This window comes from Opisthocomus hoazin, chromosome 2, assembly GCF_030867145.1.
Source record: "Opisthocomus hoazin isolate bOpiHoa1 chromosome 2, bOpiHoa1.hap1, whole genome shotgun sequence".
Taxonomy (NCBI): domain Eukaryota; kingdom Metazoa; phylum Chordata; class Aves; order Opisthocomiformes; family Opisthocomidae; genus Opisthocomus; species Opisthocomus hoazin.
The window spans coordinates 66,711,984-66,732,106 of record NC_134415.1 but is presented as its reverse complement, the minus strand read 5'-3'; the positions used below and the strand labels follow the sequence as shown (position 1 = coordinate 66,732,106).

The following is a 20,123-nucleotide window of genomic DNA, read 5'->3' as shown; positions in this document are numbered from 1 at the left end:
ACCTGAGGGACTCTAAGCTAATGAAAATATATGGTACATCACCATTAAACTTCAGAATGTTTGCTCCTCCAGGATTTCTTTGGAATTCTCCCTACAAACAAAATCCAAACGTATCAGTTTGTTTTTTCATTGAAGACTCCCAACTTTGCTTGTCCATTAGCCACAAAGCAGAAGTGATAAAAGTTATCTGTTAAAGCACAATAATCCGCATTCTGACACTTTGCACTAGGAAGCAACTGTTACCACAGTGTCCATCTATAGAATGAAAAGACAGAAGACAAGAGAGCATTTGTCCATGGACTGAGAAACCCACATCATTCTGAACCAAAACCAAACCTTGCTGCATTCAACTGAGTGAAAAGAAAAAGTTAATTACATTAACTCACGCTGTGGTGACGTTTGTGGGATTTTTGTTTATTTGTGCCTGGTGTAAAGCAAAAATTAAGATATTTATGCAGGAGAGGCAAAAAAAGAGTTCTAGAAAAGCTGAAAGATAAAAAACTTTATCAAAATGCAAGCTAAGCATCTACCAATTCTACTTTTAGCCTGTATTCTTGAAACTGCCCACACTGTCTTAATAGCTACGTCAATAACTTGAATACGTGCAGTATTAATAAAAATCATAAATCAAAAAAAACAGAGAAGCAGGTATTTCTTCACTGGCATTTAACAGCTGCAAGCAAAATAGTATAGTCCAATACTTAGAAAACTAGACTTAAGCCTGAAACCTGCGCTCTATTCCTGGATTATCTGGCATACCATGAGTAAGGCTTTTCAACTTCCTGTGCCTTACTTTCAATTTTGACTCTTTACTGTGAAGCTTGTTTCTTATTAAGTATTTATGCAGATAGCCCTATAAAGGCCCTGTTCTTGGTGCTATACCTGAGAAATTACCGTAAAACAAAATAGCCAGTCCCCCCCAACAAAGACAGCTCAACTACAGCAATGACTTCCGTAAAAAAAGACTAGATTCCTTGCTACCCCAACAACAATCAAACTAAGCATGCTCAGCTCACAGTAGTTTTTATTTCCTGCAAGGACTGCACATTTACAGACATCTGACCTCCTTCTTGCTCATGCATCACTAAAATCAAAAATCTTAGTGTCATAAAGTGGTTAACAATTCCGTTAATGGTGCCTGAAATGGAATAGAATCTAGCTCACTCACCAGTATCTGTACTTGTTCTGCAATACTAACACAGGCAAAAAGCAATGAAAACGTAGTTTAGCCAGAAAAAGCAAGCAGAAATGAAACGAATATGCATAGAATGCAGATCCTTTTGACTAAGAGGGTACCATCTTCACATAAACATTTTTCAGAAATTTGAACTTTAAGAAAGGTTTCTCAGAGAACCCATAAAATTCAGCTAAACTTCATCAAACAAAAATCCTTGCTTCTCTTGACTAAGGTGAAAGCAAACTTATTACAACAATGCTTTTCAAATTGCAGTCTCTGAGCATCACTACTATATCCCCTACTGAGACAGAAGCAAAGGACGCCTGAAAACTGCTACATATGTCAAGAACATTTGTCACCAGTTCAAAAGAAATTTATATTAAGGTGTCCTTGATTTTATGGACAAAAAGACTCAAAATAGCCAACTGAAATAATAATGTCCATCTTCATCAACTATTACCTCCATACATTGAAATGATGATGAGTAAATAGTTCACAAGCTACTCTTCTCTAAAATCTCCATATTCTTATTATAAAAAGAGTAAGGCAATTTTCACTATGTCTTTGTAAGTCTGTAATTCTTAACAAATTGCTCATGAGTTCTCTTTCAAAATGTATCATTTTAATCCCTGCAGACTACAACCATTTCACAGGTTCTAGTCATCTTCTGATCATTTTATTACCAGAAAGTTGTAGAGAAGTGCAATGGGTTATTTTCTAAAGGAATCCTACCAACACTAAGCATCCAAATAAATTATTTGACCAACAAACCACTGGTATACTTCAGAAGTCACCAACTATTGTTTTTAATGGGCCATTTTAAAGTATGCAATGTAACGTGTCCACAAACCAGACAAAGAACACTTCCATAAAAGCCCATGACCTATTTCATAAGAAACATTCAACAATCACCTAAAATCACAACTGCAATTAGTTTTTACTTCTGGCAAAAATGTGTATTTCAACAAAACACTCTGCATAAAGTAGCAATACTCTAAATTAGAGAGCCATTCCTAGTGAACTGCATTAAGACAGCAATTTGTGAAGAACAGAAGAGCTTGCTTCAAGAAATAAATAAATAAATTACCATGGGCTTTGATTTTTGTTTCATCACATTGTTTTCTAGTGCAGACTAAAGACATCAGTTTCACAAAAAAAGTTTCTCTTATTTCCTCACAGAAAATCCTGTAACATCAAAACCATTAGCACATACGTAAGTACAGATAACCTGGACTACTGACATTTCCTCATCATCTAAATAGCAGTTGGGACACAGTGAATTGAACATAAAATCTACTTCAGAGTTTATCAGCTGTCTACACTTCACACGAATCAAAAAAGGAAGCAAGTCATCCATAAATATTCAACTCAACTTCCAAAGAAACAAAAAAAGAGAGAAGCATCCCCTTTCAGCACTTCAGCACTTTATGAAGTTTATTTTCACTGCATGAATTACAATGGGATGAAAATTTTGCTTTGTTTTCTTCTCCCAACCACAATTCACACTAAACATTCAATACAAAAATGTTTTAACAAATTTGAAAAGCTGAGCATTTTAGATTTGAAAGAGATGTGAATGATTGTATAACCCTAAACTACTGCCCTTGTATAAAGGCACTTTAATAAACTATACATTTCATAAAGACAATCTATACCCTATCTTCATACAAATTTTTCGTATACTCATATTTGCAGTAGTAGTAGCTGCTCTTTGACTTTTCACGTAAGTGTAAATTTTCAGAAATTGTTACCGAAAAATGTATTTGAATGACATGATTAGAGGTAATGGGAAAAAACACAAAATGGCAAAGACTACCTCACTGCACTGGTTAACCTCTTAGAGATAATATTTTGAAATATTATTGTGCAACAGCTTCAGAAATTCAGATAGCTTGCTGCCTATGAAGCTTAAGATCCTGAGAATTGTCTGAACAATTCAATGAGAAATTACTCATATAGTTATTTCTGAATAAAAAGTGAAAACCAGGTGTGTGAAATTCTAATCCGGTGGGGTTTTTTTTAAATTTGAAGCTTATGCTCCCAACATTCTACACTTTTCTCAAAAGTATCTTCTTTTGTAGTTTAAAATCAGCTAAATATGATTATGTTAAATCACATCCCAAAGGGTACAAAGCATCAATCATTTTTGATATGCCAGTGGGGGTTATTATTTTCCTACTCTTCTCATACTTTTACTTTCAACTTGCCTTGGTTTTCCAAAACAAGCTCAGATAGAAGTCAGCTAGAAAAAGGAAACCTAAAAGAGAAAAATGGAATAGGTATTTACAGACATTGTAAGAACGTTTATATTAAGAAATCAACTTAGTACCTCTAATTTCTGCTGTAACAAAGAGCTTAAGAACTAACTTCAGACATCTGCTTTTTTCTTATTTCACTCATATCCTTTCAAAGATCCAAATAAGGTTTAAAAAAATGCTATAAGAATTATCTAAAAAAAAAAAAATAATCTACAAACCCCTCTCTAACCAAAAGGAAACTGGAGCCTCAGCATGGTATCAGAGGACACACTAGTAGATGCCAGTTTTTGCCTTACTTTCGCCAAAGGAATCTTCCATGGAAAGAAGTATGCCCATGCAAACCTCAACAAGAGCTGGAGCCTGTTTCCACAATGATACAATCATTATAGAATACTCCATCATATCATCAGGTAAGTAAACAAGAAACTGTGAGTGAGTCCTTTAAGAATATGCATTTTATTTAGGTACACAAAGCAACGTGCACAAGTCAGTTTTGTCTTAAAAATATCCCACAGCCACTTAAAAATTATGTACAAAACAAATTTATGTACAAAATACCTTAGGAGTATACAGTCCGAATACCAGAAGTAGTATGTTCATGTAGTTTAATATCATCTTCTTTGTGCCCAGACACAAATACAGACTCATGTACTTTGCAATGTTAATATGTGAATTCCAAAACAAATAACAAAATTAACCTGTATTGGACAAAGATACACACTAGCTGCAAAATGGGTGGAAAAAGTTATATACTTACATGAATAAAAAAGCTCACTGTATTAAGCATAAAATAGACAGATATAGTTAACAAGAATTCTAACATTCATAAAGCAGAAACACTTCAGTGCAAAGGCCAAACACAGACTTGTTACACAAAAATGCCATATACCATAATATTATGCAGTATTCTAAGACAATTAAGCCTGTCACTGACAACATAAATCCGGTTCTCAGTAAGAAAATTAAGGAATAATTAAGGAAATTATTAAAATACCTGTTTCATTTAAAAAGCAAATATAGTAACACATTACTATTTGCTTATAAAAACAAAAGTGTAAAATTCTCCAAGCATGGAAATAAATCATCTCTGCTGAACATTAATTGGAATTCAGGTTTATCCACCACTTATGCACCTTCTGCAGTGTTCAGCCTGCAGGTTTCTATTAATTCAAGGCTCGCTTCAGGATTCAGAATTGCAAATTTAAGAAAAATCCTACCTCTGCTCCTTAAACACTGAACAGCATGTCCTGCTTCTTCAAGACCACTAAAAACACTGAGGCAAATGCAAATGAAAAAGTATTTATATATGAAAATCTAGCTACTTAACAAGATCCAAAGTTGTTTAGTAAGGTATCAATCCTACACCAAGATCCACAATAAACATATAATGCTGATGCCCTTTGGCTTCAGTCACTTGTTCGAACTTTAATTTGCATAAAATCTATGGCAAAACCGAGTTCAAGTACTACACATTACCACCTACTACTTGTACGTACTTTCCAATGGAATCTGTAGGACATAGATTTAGGTGCATGACCAGTTCAGGCACTAAAATTATTTTAAAAGTTAAGAAGTTCCATGGAAAGAAGAGCAGCCAGGAGAATAAGAAAACCAATCAAAACCAACGAGAAGTTCAACAAGCATAAAAGAAAAGATTTAAAGGCAAAAACAAAGCTATTAAATGAAAATTTAAAAACACCATAATTATTAGAAATCTCTACCTACATTAATCACGGCCTCAAGAGTATCTGGAGCATAAGAAAGCAAAACCACCTAAAACTATACCATGCATTGACAATGCCAAACTTTGCACTAATATTTTACTTTCAAAAATAACAATTTCTCCACTAGAGACAACAATTTCAGAAAAACTGAACTTTAATTATAAACTCTCCAAATAGGAATGGGCTACACCCATGCTGGATGCACCCACGAGTGCTGAGGGAGCTGGCAGATGTCATTGCTGAGCCACTCTCCACCATCTTTGAGAAGTCTTGGAGAACATGAGAAGTGCCTGAGGACTGGAGAACAGCCAAAGTCACTCCATTCTTCAAAAAGGGCAAGAAGGAGGACTCAGGGAACTACAGGCTGGTCAGCCTCATCTCCATCCCTGGAAAGGTGATGGAGTAGTTCATTCTGGATGTCGTCTCTGAGCAACTGGAAGAAAAGAAGGTTATCAGGAGTAGTCAACATGGATTCACCAAGGTGAAATCATGCTTGACCAATCTGACAGCCTTCTATGATGAACTGGCTGGGTAGATGAGGGGAGAGCAGTGGACGTTGTCTACCTCAACTTCAGCAAGGCTTTTGACAGTCTCCCATAACATCCTCCTAGGGAAGCTCAGGAAGTGTGGGCTGGATGAGTGGACAGTGAGGTGGAATTAGAACTGGCTGAATGGCAGAACTCAGTTATGATCAGTGGCACTGAGTCTAGTTGGAGGCCTGTAGCTAGTGGGGGGTTCCCCAGGGGTCAGTACTGGGCCCAGTCTTGTTTAACTTCTTCATCAATGACCTGAATGAAGAGTTAGAGTGCACCCTCAGCAAGTTTGCTGATGACACCAAACTGGGAGGAGTGGTGGACACACAAGAAGGCTGTGCCGCCATTCAGCCTGACCTGGACAGGCTGGAGAGTTGGGTGCACAGAGGAACCTGATGAAGTTCAATAAGGGCAAGTGCAGGGTCCTGCACCTGGGGACGAATAATCCCATGCACCAGTACAGGGTCAGGGCGGACCTGCTGGAGAGCAGCTCTGCGGAGAGGGACCTGGGAGTGCTGGTGGACAACGACTTACCCATGAGCCAGCAGTGCGCCCTTGCTGCCAAGAAGGCCAATGGTATCTTGGGGTGCATTAAAAAACAGTGTGGCCAGCAGGTTAAGGGAGATTCTCCTCCCCCTCTACTCTGCGCCAGCGAGGCCCCATTTGGAATATTGTGTCCAGACCTGGGCTCCCCAGTTCAAGAAAGACGAGGAGCTACTGGAGAGAGTCCAGCGGAGGGCTACGAAGACAATTAGGGCACTAGAGCATCTCTCCTACCAGGAAAGGCTGAGGGAGCTGGGCCTGTTTAGCCTCGAGAAGAGAAGGCTGAGAGGGGACCTTATATATGCTTATAAATTTCTTAAGGGTGGTTGTCAAGAGGATGGGGCCAGACTCTTCTCAGTGGTACCCAGCAACAGGACAAGGGGCAACGGGCACAAACTGAAGCATAGGAAGTTCCACCTGAACATGAGGAAGAACTTCTTCACTTTGAGGGTGACAGAGCACTGGAACAACCTGCCCAGAGGGGTTGTGGAGTCTCCTTACCTGGAGATACTCAAAACCCACCTGCACACGGTCCTGTGCAGCCTGCTTCAGGTGACTCTGCTTTGGCAGGGCGGTTGGACAACACGATCCCCAGAGGTCCCTTCCAATCCCAACCATTCTGTGATTCTGTGACATTCTGCCTCAATGGGAAAAACGGCCTTCTAAGCAGTCTGAAGGTAATAATTGGACTAACTACAGAGAAACTGATCGCTGAAAAGCATTTCATATTGTTCAAAAAGCAGAATTTGCCATTAAGACTAATTAACCAAACACCAGTATACAATCAGTATCACTCAGACTTCTATATGAAGTCTTCTGAGGAAATAAATCAACTATGTTCCTGCTCATGAACTCATCAGATCACAGTATGTACACTGGACTGTATTACTGACACTTCAATGCTTTAAGGCACTCAAAATAGGTAAGAATACAGATGGCTAGATTAACATGTCAACTAGAACATAAACACTGCAGCACTATCATTACATAAAACTTTTATTAGCAACTGTAAGAAACATTAATTTCATCCAAGAGGTCAGAGGTCACACTGCTCATAGTCCTAAATGACAATAACATCAACTAGACAAACAAGCAAAATATACAGAACATGAAATTTGTACCTGAGAGCACTGGAACATTTTTTATTTTTATTTAGAAACAAAATTGTAGTGCAACCCGAATTCATGAATAAACCTAAAGTTCTTGTCGTCTTTTTGATGTAACATGCTCAACAAAAATCAGATTAAAACTAGATGAAAATTATATCTACTGTTCCATACTAGCTGCCAAGTTTAGCATGAATAAGTGTATGGCAGTATACGAACAAACGTATTTTTTGAGTTGCAGCAACTTTATTGCACTTATTGCTGTTAAGGATCTAAAATACTGACACTGGAAACATATTAAAAGTAGCAATGTGTATTAAAAGCAAAGTTGAAACATACATGCAGTTACTCATCTGACTAACAGGGGCACCAGAATCTGGTAACTATCAGCTAAAAAAGTAAGTCCAGAATGTCCTGATTCTGATCTTCCATCTAAAGATTCAAAGTAACAGCAAAGGATGCAAACATCAGAATATATTTCCATTACTAAAGGAAGCTTTCTTCAAAACAGACAAGAGGCAGACACAAACAGCACTGACGCTTTGCCTAAATTTTTTTTCCATTGAGCAAAGACTCTCACGCTGAAGTTGAAAGCATTGTTACTCCAATATTTTTCTGAAAGACTTGAGAATAAACCATATATTCCTAGTGAAACTTCTCAAAAAATACATGCGACATGTATATACTTACAAAATAGCTATTTTAATAATCTGAATATCACATTTTGACAGCTGATTGGGGGGAGACACACAATTTTAATTGCTTGCTCCCCTGTAAATTTGGTCCTATCAAAACCTATACATGTCTAAAACTAAACACAACTAAAAGTGTCAAAACCTGAGGTTAGTGAGGCTTTTAAAAAACAAAAGGTATTTTTGCTGTAATATTGTAATCAGTATAAAGATAGAAGAGAACAATTACATTGACTGGAAATATCAATTACAAGACTGGCAGTTTAATAACATACTTTATCAGAAAATCTAACTTTAAGAACATTTAGTAAAACAGTCATAATTCATAATATAAACTGAGGTTCCCGCTCCCCCAACTATACACCATATAGAAAAAGTAAATTACTTTACAAAATAACAATTCAGTGCTCTTCCCAATAAACTGTATCTTCAACACCTAGAGAGACGTTTTAAGAAGTCTAATGGTGTTTATAGAATTTTGTACATGCAATATCTATATACTGAAGTTCAAGATTTTGCAAAAGTTTAAAATGTAAAATTGTCAGTGAAAATTAGGCAAAAATAAAGATATTCAGTGCAACAGCTTAGAAGTTCACATACAAATTTGCTACCAAACAGTGAGAATTGTAATATGTCAATTAAAAAAATAAAAAAATCTTTTCTGGATTATAAATAGATCCTATATAATTTTTTTTTTATATAGTAACAAGATACAAACACTGACTCTTTCTCCCCCCACCCTCTACTCTCTTGTAAAAGCTTTTTTTTGGTTAGCTTTCACAATATCATCAGGAGACGCTGATTTGAAGTCAAATGGTGTTATGGCAATTACAGGAGCAGTTTCCCTGGGTTTTACATCTTGTACTTGTCTACTGTATAAGAAAGCTTTATGTATACCAATTGCATGCCGCTTATAACCTTTGGGAGGATAACGGAGACACAAGGTTAAAGCAAAAGCTGAAGGTCTTGCACGCAGCGCCTTCATCCAGGAAAGCGACAAATCCTGCGTCTTAGGATTAAGCCCTCTCCTGGGTTTTTTATTTGTTTTGGCAAAACTAGAACATTTTCCTTGCTTTTCTTTTAAAAGTTTAGTTGCGGGGCTTAAGATATTTGATCGTCCTTCCACATTTTGTTCTGCAGATACATCTGCATTTTTCACAAGGACACTTAAATCAATGCTGGTTCTTTTAGAGGGCTTCAATTCAGTTGCACTGAGCATGGGGAAGTCTGTCCTTTGCTGAGTTTTATCTATTTCAATAGTCTCCGCTATTAAATCCAAGAGTGATAAATTCTCAACCTCCTTTAGTGGAGACACTTTAGAGAGGGCTAAAGAAGACAAAGATCCTGTTAGCTCTGGCATCCCACCTGAAGTTTGGGGTTGACTTACTAGTTGTGATAATGGTGAGGTTCCTAATTTCATATCAGTGAGACCTGCTGTTGACTGGGTGTAAAGATCAGCCAAAGAATAACAGTGGCTAGCACTGTTTTCCTGGTGCTCCTGAAGCAAGTCAGCCAATGATGTACTTCCAGATCTTGACACTGGCAAAGCAGCCATGTCTGAAGAGGGGCCTTCTTGTTCTCTACTTTGCACAAGTGAAGAAAAATTGTCAAGAAGATCATTCTTTCTATTTACAGTATGACTGATTTCATTATCAAGAGCCAGTTTTCCTAAAGCACTTGTTAAACATGGAGGACTGTAAAAATTTGCATTACTATTACAAACAGAAGTATTTGAGGAAACAAGAGGAATGCTGTCTTCAGGACCCAGAGAATTACAAACCACATTTTGCATCAGCAAGGATTTCAAGTCCTGTCTTTCCTTGCATTCCAATTTCTTAAAAGAAGAATTTCCAGATGGGTTACTTCCTATGCTAAAGTGAACATCTTCACTGTCACGAATCGAACTTACTGCATTAGCACTTTCTGGTAGTTGATTCTCTGCCTGTTTATTCACAGGTTCACGAAACGATCCTTTGCACAAATCATCACCGAAAAATGATGACAGAACAAGTGAAGAGGATTTCAATCCTTTCCTTTCAGATGAAGGTATACTGGATTTTTCTGTATTAAGGAGCATTTTGTCATTTATAATTAAAGAGTAACAAGCTGAATCACTTTTGGCTGTCAAGTTTCCAAACCCAGGTTTGTTGGTGTTGTCAGCAACATTTTCTACTGCACAAGAGAAACGGTCTGTATCAACACACATTTCTGGACAACAAAGTAAGTCTCCTTACCTTACAATAGCCAATAATTTTCAGATGGAAGCGCAGTCACAACAAAACATCCATTTTTTTTTTAAAGTTGACAGCAGCAACAAAAAAATTAAGAAGAAATATAAAAAGGCATTTAATTACTAAGTGTTATCCAAAGATACATAATGCTCTACAATTAAATTATGGATATCTACTGAAATGCCTATGAAACTTTAATACAGCAAAGAATGCCAGTAAAGATTACGAAGATATAAGCATAAATCAAAGCAAGAAAGTTACTGTACAGATGTTACCAAAAAAAGGGAGGTACTGGGGATGGGAGATGTGGTTCAACTTTTAGAACATGTATTCATTTAGTTAAGGCATATATTAGAAATCAGAAATTTACTGTTAACTGCAGATGGTTGCAGTTTGAATTTAAGCTGACACTTAAGGTTTTATTTTAACTTCTAGCTCAAGAAAACCTGTTTCCTTTAGCTGTTTTTAGGACAGAGAAACAGAGGAGTAAGCTGGTCTTTTTTAGTTTTCTAATAAATGACTAATGCAATAACAAGCATCTTCACAGCTTGTAAAGCCAAAGTTAAACTGTACGTAGAAATGAATCATCTTGAATGTAAACAATTAAACAGAAGTATACCTTTCGTCGTCTTTCCTACAATCACAGCATCCTCATTCTTGGTCTTCACATTTTGCTTACTGCCTTGTGAAAGCACAAGATCCAAAGCCTTCTGTACATCAAATTTACTATCCAGTACTGCTTGCACCATTGTTTGCTCTGGTACAGACTCTGCCAAAACTTCTCTCATTTGATCAAGGCATGAATTAAGACGGGCTAAAAGAGACATATTATTGTTATAAGCTGCACAAAAAAAAGGTCTTAAGCGGCCTAACTGCTAGCACCACACATCTGATTAACAAAAACAGGAGAAAAATATCACAGTAAGAGATAAAACCTTTAGAAATTAATTTCAATCTCACTAATTGCCGTGATAAATTTTGCCCCGCAACCTTCCAGAATATTTGACTAATGTCAGATATTGGGATTGGGATTAGAGAACATATCCCTAACTACTATTTATTAGTCTATAAAGTCTCTATATTGAAATACTTTGATTTGTAAAATTAATCTTCTTCATTGCAGAGAATAGAAATCATCATCTTAAAATTATCCAAAGCAATTCAGTAAGTCAACATGGAATCCCACTGAACGGCATATTTTAAGTGTTTACAGATGCTATAATTAACACCCATAGTAAAACAGCGTTTTCAGGAGCCTCAGGCCTGAACAACTGAAAATTCTGGATGAACACACCAAGTTTGACACTACCTGCAATCTTCACATTTCCTAAAACTGTAATACATTTCTTGGCTGATACAATCAATTTTCTTTGGAGTATAATTCTACAACTAGTATAAGCCTTGACTAAATTTCTTAAGTCTTGACTTGCTGCACAACAAGAGACTGACAATTCACCAGGCTGCCACTCACTGGAAGTAGTGTGCTGATCAGACATAAAAACACAACAGAAGAGAAGAAAACGTTCCTAAACATCACAGTTTCTGTCAGCTCAAACTTTAAAAAACAGGAACTGAACAACAGGAAGACAACTATAGATTCTTTATTTAAACACCTCGTCAAATATGGTGACATTTAAAGAACTTCGCTACGAGAATTCAGCACCACAGAATTCCAACTTTCTCAAGGTTACTTAAATCAGCACCCTTGACTCATAATCCAAATAGCGAGTCAATGTTCCCCAGACATTTGCTCTGCAAAACCTGTACTGGCAGAGCCCTGCACAATGTGCTGGCTGGCCATTTTATTACCCAAGACTCAACAAGGACTATCTTGCCAAACTCTTTGCAGCCAGACTGACTGCAATCAATAACTTTGATTAATGGTCAAGACTGCACACTATATCAAGCATAACAGTTCTTGTGAGACCACTGCTGTTTTCACAGTAGAAATGGTTATTTCTAGGTTTCTTATTCATCTTTTTTTAGTTCAGAATATTACTTTCCTCTTTCTTCCAGTATTAATTCCTATCTGATTGAGACTGTCAAAAGCATTCTGAAAAGCCAGGGTACCATATTCTCTGATCACCTGTATCCATATACTGCCTTATTCTTTCAAATTGCCCTCTACAGCATTATTTCCTGTAAAGACATGTATATTACACCCCAATTTATCATACTTACCCATATGTCTATGCATTATCACAGCTTCTACCAATTTACTTGACATGGAATCTAGATTATTTCTATTCTACCTATTGTTCCTGAATTTTCTGCAACTTGTTTTCAATACCAAATTTCATTCACACACTTTATTATATATTCACTCAAGAACACGCTTTACTCTGAGCTTATCAACATTTCAAAAATAACCTTGATTTTTTCCAGAATATTAAAAGCTAAGTTAATACTTAGGAAAGAGACTTGTGAATCTTTATCACAAAGCATGTAAATGAGCTATCAGGCAGCAAGTCTCAAAAACAAAAATATTTTCCCCAACCATTCAGCTCAGAACTCAGCTTCTAACATGGAATTCACGGGTGCAGGACCGAATGGAAACCGAAGTCCTATGAATTCAAAACAGGGTAAGAAAAAACTGTAGAGGATACAGCTAACTAAAGATACTGGCTAATTTTCAAGAAAATGTGTGACTTTGAAAACCTCTCAAATACTGCTAATTGCCATAATTTGGAATGCAATACATGCAAAAGATCATTCTACAAATACTCTGTTTCTAATACTCTTCCTTCAGCATGCATTTGCGGATCCAACACCTTGAGCTACATGGATGCTTGGCCTGAGCCAGTACTGCTGTTCTTCTGTCTGAATTTAGTATCAAATCTCATTATTTCTAATAAGAAACTAAGAACATATTTCAATGTATGCAATCAAGTTACAAGTAGTATACAAATGGTAGTCACAAACTTGAAGAATCACCACTGAAGCTATGCTCATGAAAGTGTTGTTCTACAACAAAGATTAGAAAATCGTGAGCAGTGTCAGTCAAGTAACAAACATTCACTGAGGACCATTTTATTAAGTCCCTAATTCATTAAAGAGACTGTTCTGGGAATTATTTAATTTCTATAATTACCTCTGTCAACTTCAGTCAGCTGATGACTGGATGTAAAACAATCAGCAGTATCATCTGTACCTTCACAGCCATATTCTTCCTCTAACGGCTCAGCAAATGTTGCCGGTGTGTCTCGTCTAGAGTAGATAAATTGAGCTGCTGCATTAGGTAAAAAAAAAAAAAAAGCATTAAAAAAAAAAATCAAATCTTTTTTTTCTCCTTTAAAAACAAAACATATCTAAAGGGGAAAAAAAAGTTAGGACGCTGAACTGTCGCAGTGGTTTTGGGGAGGGGGCAGGGATGGGACACTACTGTAAAAGGACTGCTACCCAAAGCCTGTACAGAGCACGCAGCAGTTCATGCTACAATATAAGTCAGTCATCATCACAGTGAAACCACAGGCTGGGCAATATCCTTGCATCCATGTAATGCAATAATTCTTCAAGATTCAGTATTCAAACAAAATAATATATTCAAGGTTTGAAAACGAGTATTTTTTATACCTAATTACCATCTATGGCCCAATGTCTTCAGAACCTTATTCCACAACTCTTTTTTTTAACCTCAGTTACAAGTAATAAAATTAGCATGAAAATAACATTGCTTTTACTGTATGGCACTGTGAAACTACTGATAACAATTTAATGGAGTTGAACACATTCTTCTCTCCTTGGAATTTCATTAGAAATACAGCACACTATTTAAAATGTATATTCACACAAAACTTTAAACAAGTGCATAATTCCACTCTGATTTAGCAACACATTAAGGCATATACAGATAAAACTTCTTGCTGAACATGAGCCCCCATCATTACATGCTCTCAGAAATGTACAAAGTATAATGTAAACAAATTTCCTCATGTTATGTAACATTCTCCCCAGCTCCGAAATAAATACTGAAAGCATATGTATATCCAAAAGTTAAGTAGTATAGCCTTAGCAACTGTTTCCCAAATGCACACCATTTCATATTCAACTATTAAAAGTTTGCTATACAATCTAGATCACATTATGTTATAAATGAAGCTTACATAAAAATAATTCTTAATAGAATTACTGTGCAAAACAAGAACTACTTTTGTAATTCAACAGTTTATACTTGATTAAACAGTAAACATGTTGCACATTTTCATCACAAAACCCAAGGCTACCTTAATTCTTAGAAAAATTCTGAAAAATCCCAGCAATTAAGCTTACACAATCTGAATTTAAATTAGGGAATGTGACTACAAATAATAAAAATACACACCTAGATTCACTTATCTAAAATCAACAGGATGACAGAGGAACAGATTTTTAAAGACCTCATACCTGTGGCCAGAGCTCACAGACTACATCACAGTCGCAGCGGATTTAGGTCCAGCCTGGTCACCTGCAGTAGCACAGCTCCACACCGACATCAGCCATACTATTTTCAGGGCCTACTCAGCTGTAGAAACACTGCCACCAAGTCTGGGGAAACCCTGAACTGATAATCTTGGCAGAGATTTGACTGAAGAACGTAACCTAATGGTTCCACAGCTGGGTTGAGCCACTCCAATTACGTCTTACCTGAGCACGCAGCACCACTATTTATAAACCTGCTTTGTAACATTACACATGCTGCAAGGCTTATTAGCTCCACACGATCTTGCATGAGAACAGAAGCCAGTAAGGCCCAGTGCTGCATCCCACAATAAGGATGCCTACCCCACATTTACTCAACGTTGTGTAAAAGACATCACCTACCAGGTGCAGAATCACAACTGTTAAGCCCAGCCAGACTCTACTAACAATTTTAAAAGATATCATATGTTTTAAGACTATGAACACATTCCCATAAACCAGACTTTTACGTTTTCAAGTACATTCTGACCATCAAAGATAATATACTTGTATGACTAAAGATGCGCCCAGTTGTCTAACGTGATTTCCAAAACTACAACAATGCCTAACACTACCTAACTGACTTTAACAGGATCATGGCCACTAGGCACTTTTCAAAAGTTTCACTAGCTTTTCAATATTGTTTTCCTCTAGAAATAAGTATCAGAGTAGGAATCAACAGACAACACTTACGTGTAATCATTTGAACTAACCTGTTGAAGGAGAAATGCAATAATCATCTTCTACTGATTGGCCGTACACATCATCATCTTCAAAATCTACAAAGCAGAAACAGTAAGATTAGTCTATACAATTGCTAAATACTTAATACTACAATTCAAAGTGCAGTTTTTAAGAAATTATGCTTCTCTAGTACTCCAGAGGTGCAGTTAAGTACTGTTTATTTACCTAGGTAAGAAATTCTAAGTTACAATAATAGAGTTTTGACATTTAATACTCTATTCATTAGGAAAGCTGAAAATTTTGAAGAGCTGCCATGCTTCACACCTCTTCTTTCAGCATCTCCTTTGGAAGGCTGCCCTCACAGTCCGAACCCAACTTTCTACAGTTCCACAGACCTTTGCCCATGGCACTTCTCTTGATATTTCTGCTTGACCTCTCAATAGTCTTAACCACAGACAGTTCAGTTACAGTCTTTGCTCCAATAACTCACGATCAGCATTTCTACTCCATATCTAGGTACTTTTCAGCCGCCTTCTCTGCTCTGTCCTCACGGCCATCTAACTTTCAAGTTCAGCAAGGCAAAAACACAATTCACAATTCCCTTTGAATATGCAAAAGTGTTTCAGCCAAAAAACAAGAATCTTCTACAGTTACTTAAACATAGCCATATATTTTCCCGGTAAAAAAAAAAAAAGTGTTAGGAACCAGTTATCAGGAAACACAAAAAAATTCCTAGTATTGTGTACATCTTGAAAACAAATTTGTACTTTTCACTAAGTAATAATGAAATAAATGAAAAAAAGCAATAAAATAGTTTTAAAGATCTTCTTGCATACACTTGACAGTTTCACAAATAAAACAATTATTGCTGGTTGTTTTAAAAGGGTGAGAGGAAAAAGGTAGCTAACAGCTCAAAAAAATCTACACCCTGATATCGACTTACAGACAACAGAACGGGGACATTACAAACACTGTATCCGTCTATAAAAGGCTCAGAATTTGGGGCTTGAAAGGTTCATTTATCTCTCAACACGGAACAAGAAAAACAAAGTAAACTTAACTCTACAACCCACTGTAATTCTCAAAAAAAAATGCCAACCAAAAGCAGCAGCTAAAAGGGATGACACAAGCGTGTGAAAAGTTTAGTGAAAGACCCAGGAAGCTACTTTGGAAATGATCACAGGATAAACATATTACAGGCTTGTTTTGATTGTTTGTCCTTAAAAAAACAGCACACTGTTCCCTACTTTTTGACCATGTTGAAATGAACACACTGTCTCCCAGTTCCATGCTAGGACCAATTAATCTATAAAAAGTCCAGAGAAGAGTTACACATTTTTTTCAAGGTAAGAATACTTCTTGTAGTTTGACCAACTCTTGGCGAGTGCCAAGGAGAACTCCAACATGACTTCTGTGAATGGTCAGCATTCACAGTTAGTAGCAAGTGAAATCAAGGTAAGTCTTGTCAGTGTGCGCTACTTGAATCACTTGTATATGTTTAATTTCTAGACTAACGAAAAGACACTTCAGGGAAAATGGCTCAGCTTGCAGTGACCACAAAAATAATTATTAAAAAATGACAGAAGTTACAGAGAACAGAGTAGAATCCACAGAAGCATTCCACAGTATCAACAGTTGTATCACCAACATACTCTCAGCAGGAATATTGCATTCAGTTCCGACCACAATGTCTCCTCAAAAAGGAGGGGGCAGAAAAAGAATATGGTCAAATAAAGGCCACAAGATCTAAGGCCTTGGAAGACAAATAACTGGGCCAGACAAAGCATTACAAAATTGTAAGTGGCATAAAAAAAGAACATATGGAATTATATTAAACAAAAAAGAAGACACAAAAGTGTACTTCATTTGGGACAGAAACAATTGTATGCAACTACAAAAGTAACATATGGTGCAAGTATAAAGACCACACATACACACACTTCGAATTAAACCTGATGTGTAATGCAGCAGTAAAGTTTGGTGGCAGAGTCCTGGAACAGGCTGCCCAGGGAGGTTGTGGAGTCTCCTTCTCTGGAGATATTCAAGACCCGCCTGGACAAGGTCCTGTGCAGCCTGCTGTAGGTGACCCTGCTTTGGCAGGGGGCTTGGACTAGATGATCCACAGAGGTCCCTTCCAACCCCTACTGTTCTGTGATTCTGTGAACAGCAACACTAAGCCTCATATGGCTACAGCAAATCACTACTTATCTCAGCAACCTCATTAAAAGAGATTCTAATGAGTGTACAACCACTGAAATGAATTCCACAGATTGGGCACCCAACTCCACAGATGACAGCGATTCAGTTGAAATCAACATTTCAATCAACCTGTGATGAAGACAATCTCTAGAGGATAAACGAATCAAGCTAAAATCCCCAAGCCAGCCTAAGATTTTTGCCTATATTAGGTAAATCTGCAATAGTAAAACCTGCAAGGTAGGCCACACAGATGTCATGGCTCACATGGACTTACATGACTTCCCCAAAAATTCCAAGATCACTGTGCAAAACCCAGTTTGTGCTACTACCGTACATATACACTTTGCATCTGCCCACTCAACAAAAAAAGACCAGAGGTAGGAAGAGCTACTTGTGCAATTTTTTGCATAGAATCATAGAATCATTAAGGTTGGAACAGACCTCTAAGATCAAGTCCAACCATCAACCCAACACCACCATGTCTGCTAAACCATGTCCTGAAATCTGACAAAGCGAGGCAACAAAACAGCTGCTCCCATACCAAAGTGCTCTTTAAAACACCAACATCAACTGGAAGAGCGTCTGTTTTTCCACAGCCCAAGCCAACACAAACAAAACCTTCGAGAAAAACGGGTGCAACCTACAGTTTGCCCAAGTTACAGGGACAGGGCACAAAGCAAGCTGCAGCACTGCGGGTACAAGCCGAGTTGTTGCACAGGAGCTCATTCACGCCATGCAAGCTCAAGTAAAGAATGACAGCAAGGTGTCTGAAAAACAGGTTCTTCCTTGGATGCCCAACTCCATCTTTGAGAACTACTCTTCCTCTATCAGGAACAGCTGTTGCCCCTTATCGGTTGTTACGGCTGAACGTCGGCAGCAATTCGCCAGCGTCAGACCGGGAACACAAACCTCCAGGCTCCGCAGGCCTCAAGTAGGGCACGTTCATAAATCCTAAAGGTTAGGACAGACCTCTAAGATCACCAAGCCGAAGGGTCACCCCCAGGCCACCCGCGCCTACTGAACCACGTCCCGCAACGCCGCACCCACACGTTCTGCGAACGCCTCCGGGGACGGCGACCCCACCGCTTCCCCGGGCCCCACCGCACCGGGGCCTGGCCCCCAGCCGCTCCCCGCCGCCCCGGTGGGGGAGCTCTCGGGACACCCCGGCGGCGGGAGCTGGCCGTGAAGGGCGGCGGGGGCGGCGGCGCGGCCACGTGCGCCCGTCCCGCCACGAAACGGGCGGGAAACGGGCGGGGGAGAGGCGGGGCGAGGTGTCGCGCGGAGCCTCGTCCAACCCCCTTGAGAGCCCCCCGCCTCTGCGGGCCCCGGCACGCCCGCCCGCCCGCCGACACCGCCGTGCATCCCGCGGGGCGGAAGGGCCCGCCGCGGGAAGGGGCGGGAAGGGCCCGGCGGTTGGGGCGGCGCCCGCAGCTTTGCCGCCGGCTCCTGCTCGCCTCTACCTTCGTCGTAGTTATAGCCTCGGACGTTCCTGTGCCGGGACATGATGGCGGCGGCGGCGGCCGCGTCGCTCGCCCGCGGTGGCGCTGGCGCGGCGGACCTAGGCCGCCATGTTGGCGTCCGGCGGGGCCTGGCGGAATCCCCCCTGCGCAGGCGCGCCGGACAGGCTTTCGCCCGCGTCGCGCTGTCGCGCATGCGCGGCGTCTCACTCCTCGCCTGGCCGCTTCCTGCTCGGCCGATCGCGCGGGGAGGGGGGGAGGAGGGGAGGGTGGCTCCTGGAGGCACTCGCTCCCGGCTCCGCCCCGCCCCGCCTCAGCACGGGGTCGTTGTCCACGTCAGCGGCGGGCGCTGGCCTCGCGCCGCCGGGCCCGGCTGAGGGGCGGGGGAGGCCGGTAGGCCTGAGCTGCCCCGGGAGGGGAAGCGCCGCCGGGCGGCTGGCCGCCCGTCCCGCCGCTGCCGGCCACCTTCCCCGCCGCCGGCGCTGCCCCGAGCCCCGGCGCGGCCGGGTGCGGTGTGACCCGCGTTGCTTCGCCATTATTCACACCTCAAACTTAAAACTTGATGGCTGCTGCAGGCGCATCTAGGGTTGAAACTGCTCCCGTGGGCTGGTTATTGGTGTCCAGCAGCCGTCAGGATCCCGTGAGGGACTCCTGGCCGGGGTTAGATGAGCCGGCTGTAGATTAACGCAAACTCTGTTAATTAGCATTGCTGTTGGTTGTGTTGAGCGGGGAAACGCCAAAGCGTTCGCCTCTGCGGAGGGCTGGCCTTGACTCCGTTGGCGCACTGCTGTAGGGCACCGCCTAGAACCGAGCTGTTGCCTGCGAGGGCTGTTGCAGTGCCAAGGGACCAGGTAATCCGGGAACGTCCCTACAGCTACTCCTCTTGCTGGGTCAGAGGGAGAAGGGCCGGCAGAGCAGACTGTGAGCTTCCGTGGCGGAGGGAGGTGGGAGAGAGATCCCGGTTCACAGGCCCTGCCTGTGCTCCCTGCTGAGCTCCGGCTCGCACAGACTCGGCTGCTTCTACGTCCTCCAGCCCCGTTGTTCCCCAGGTACCTGCATTTATCTACACGCTCCAGAGCTGC

The 20,123-nt window shown here is 40.0% G+C and overlaps 1 protein-coding gene across 2 annotated transcripts in view; it reads right to left on the bottom strand.

The window, feature by feature from the left end:
• HBS1L (HBS1 like translational GTPase) overlaps positions 1-19,192 on the bottom strand; it is a 67,415-nt gene extending 48,223 nt beyond the window's left edge. The window contains exons 1-4 of one of the 2 annotated variants that reach the window (XM_075413999.1): positions 19,045-19,192; positions 15,415-15,480; positions 13,356-13,493; positions 10,884-11,078 (exon numbers count right to left, since the gene is read on the bottom strand). In XM_075413999.1, coding sequence (XP_075270114.1) covers positions 10,884-11,078; positions 13,356-13,493; positions 15,415-15,480; positions 19,045-19,087 — 442 coding nt within the window. In that variant the 5' untranslated portion in view covers positions 19,088-19,192. Of the gene's footprint in view, positions 1-42; positions 88-10,883; positions 11,079-13,355; positions 13,494-15,414; positions 15,481-19,044 lie in introns of those variants that run through there. The other variant, XM_075414000.1, reaches the window with a different exon arrangement.
• Between the last annotated feature and the right edge of the window lie 931 nt (positions 19,193-20,123).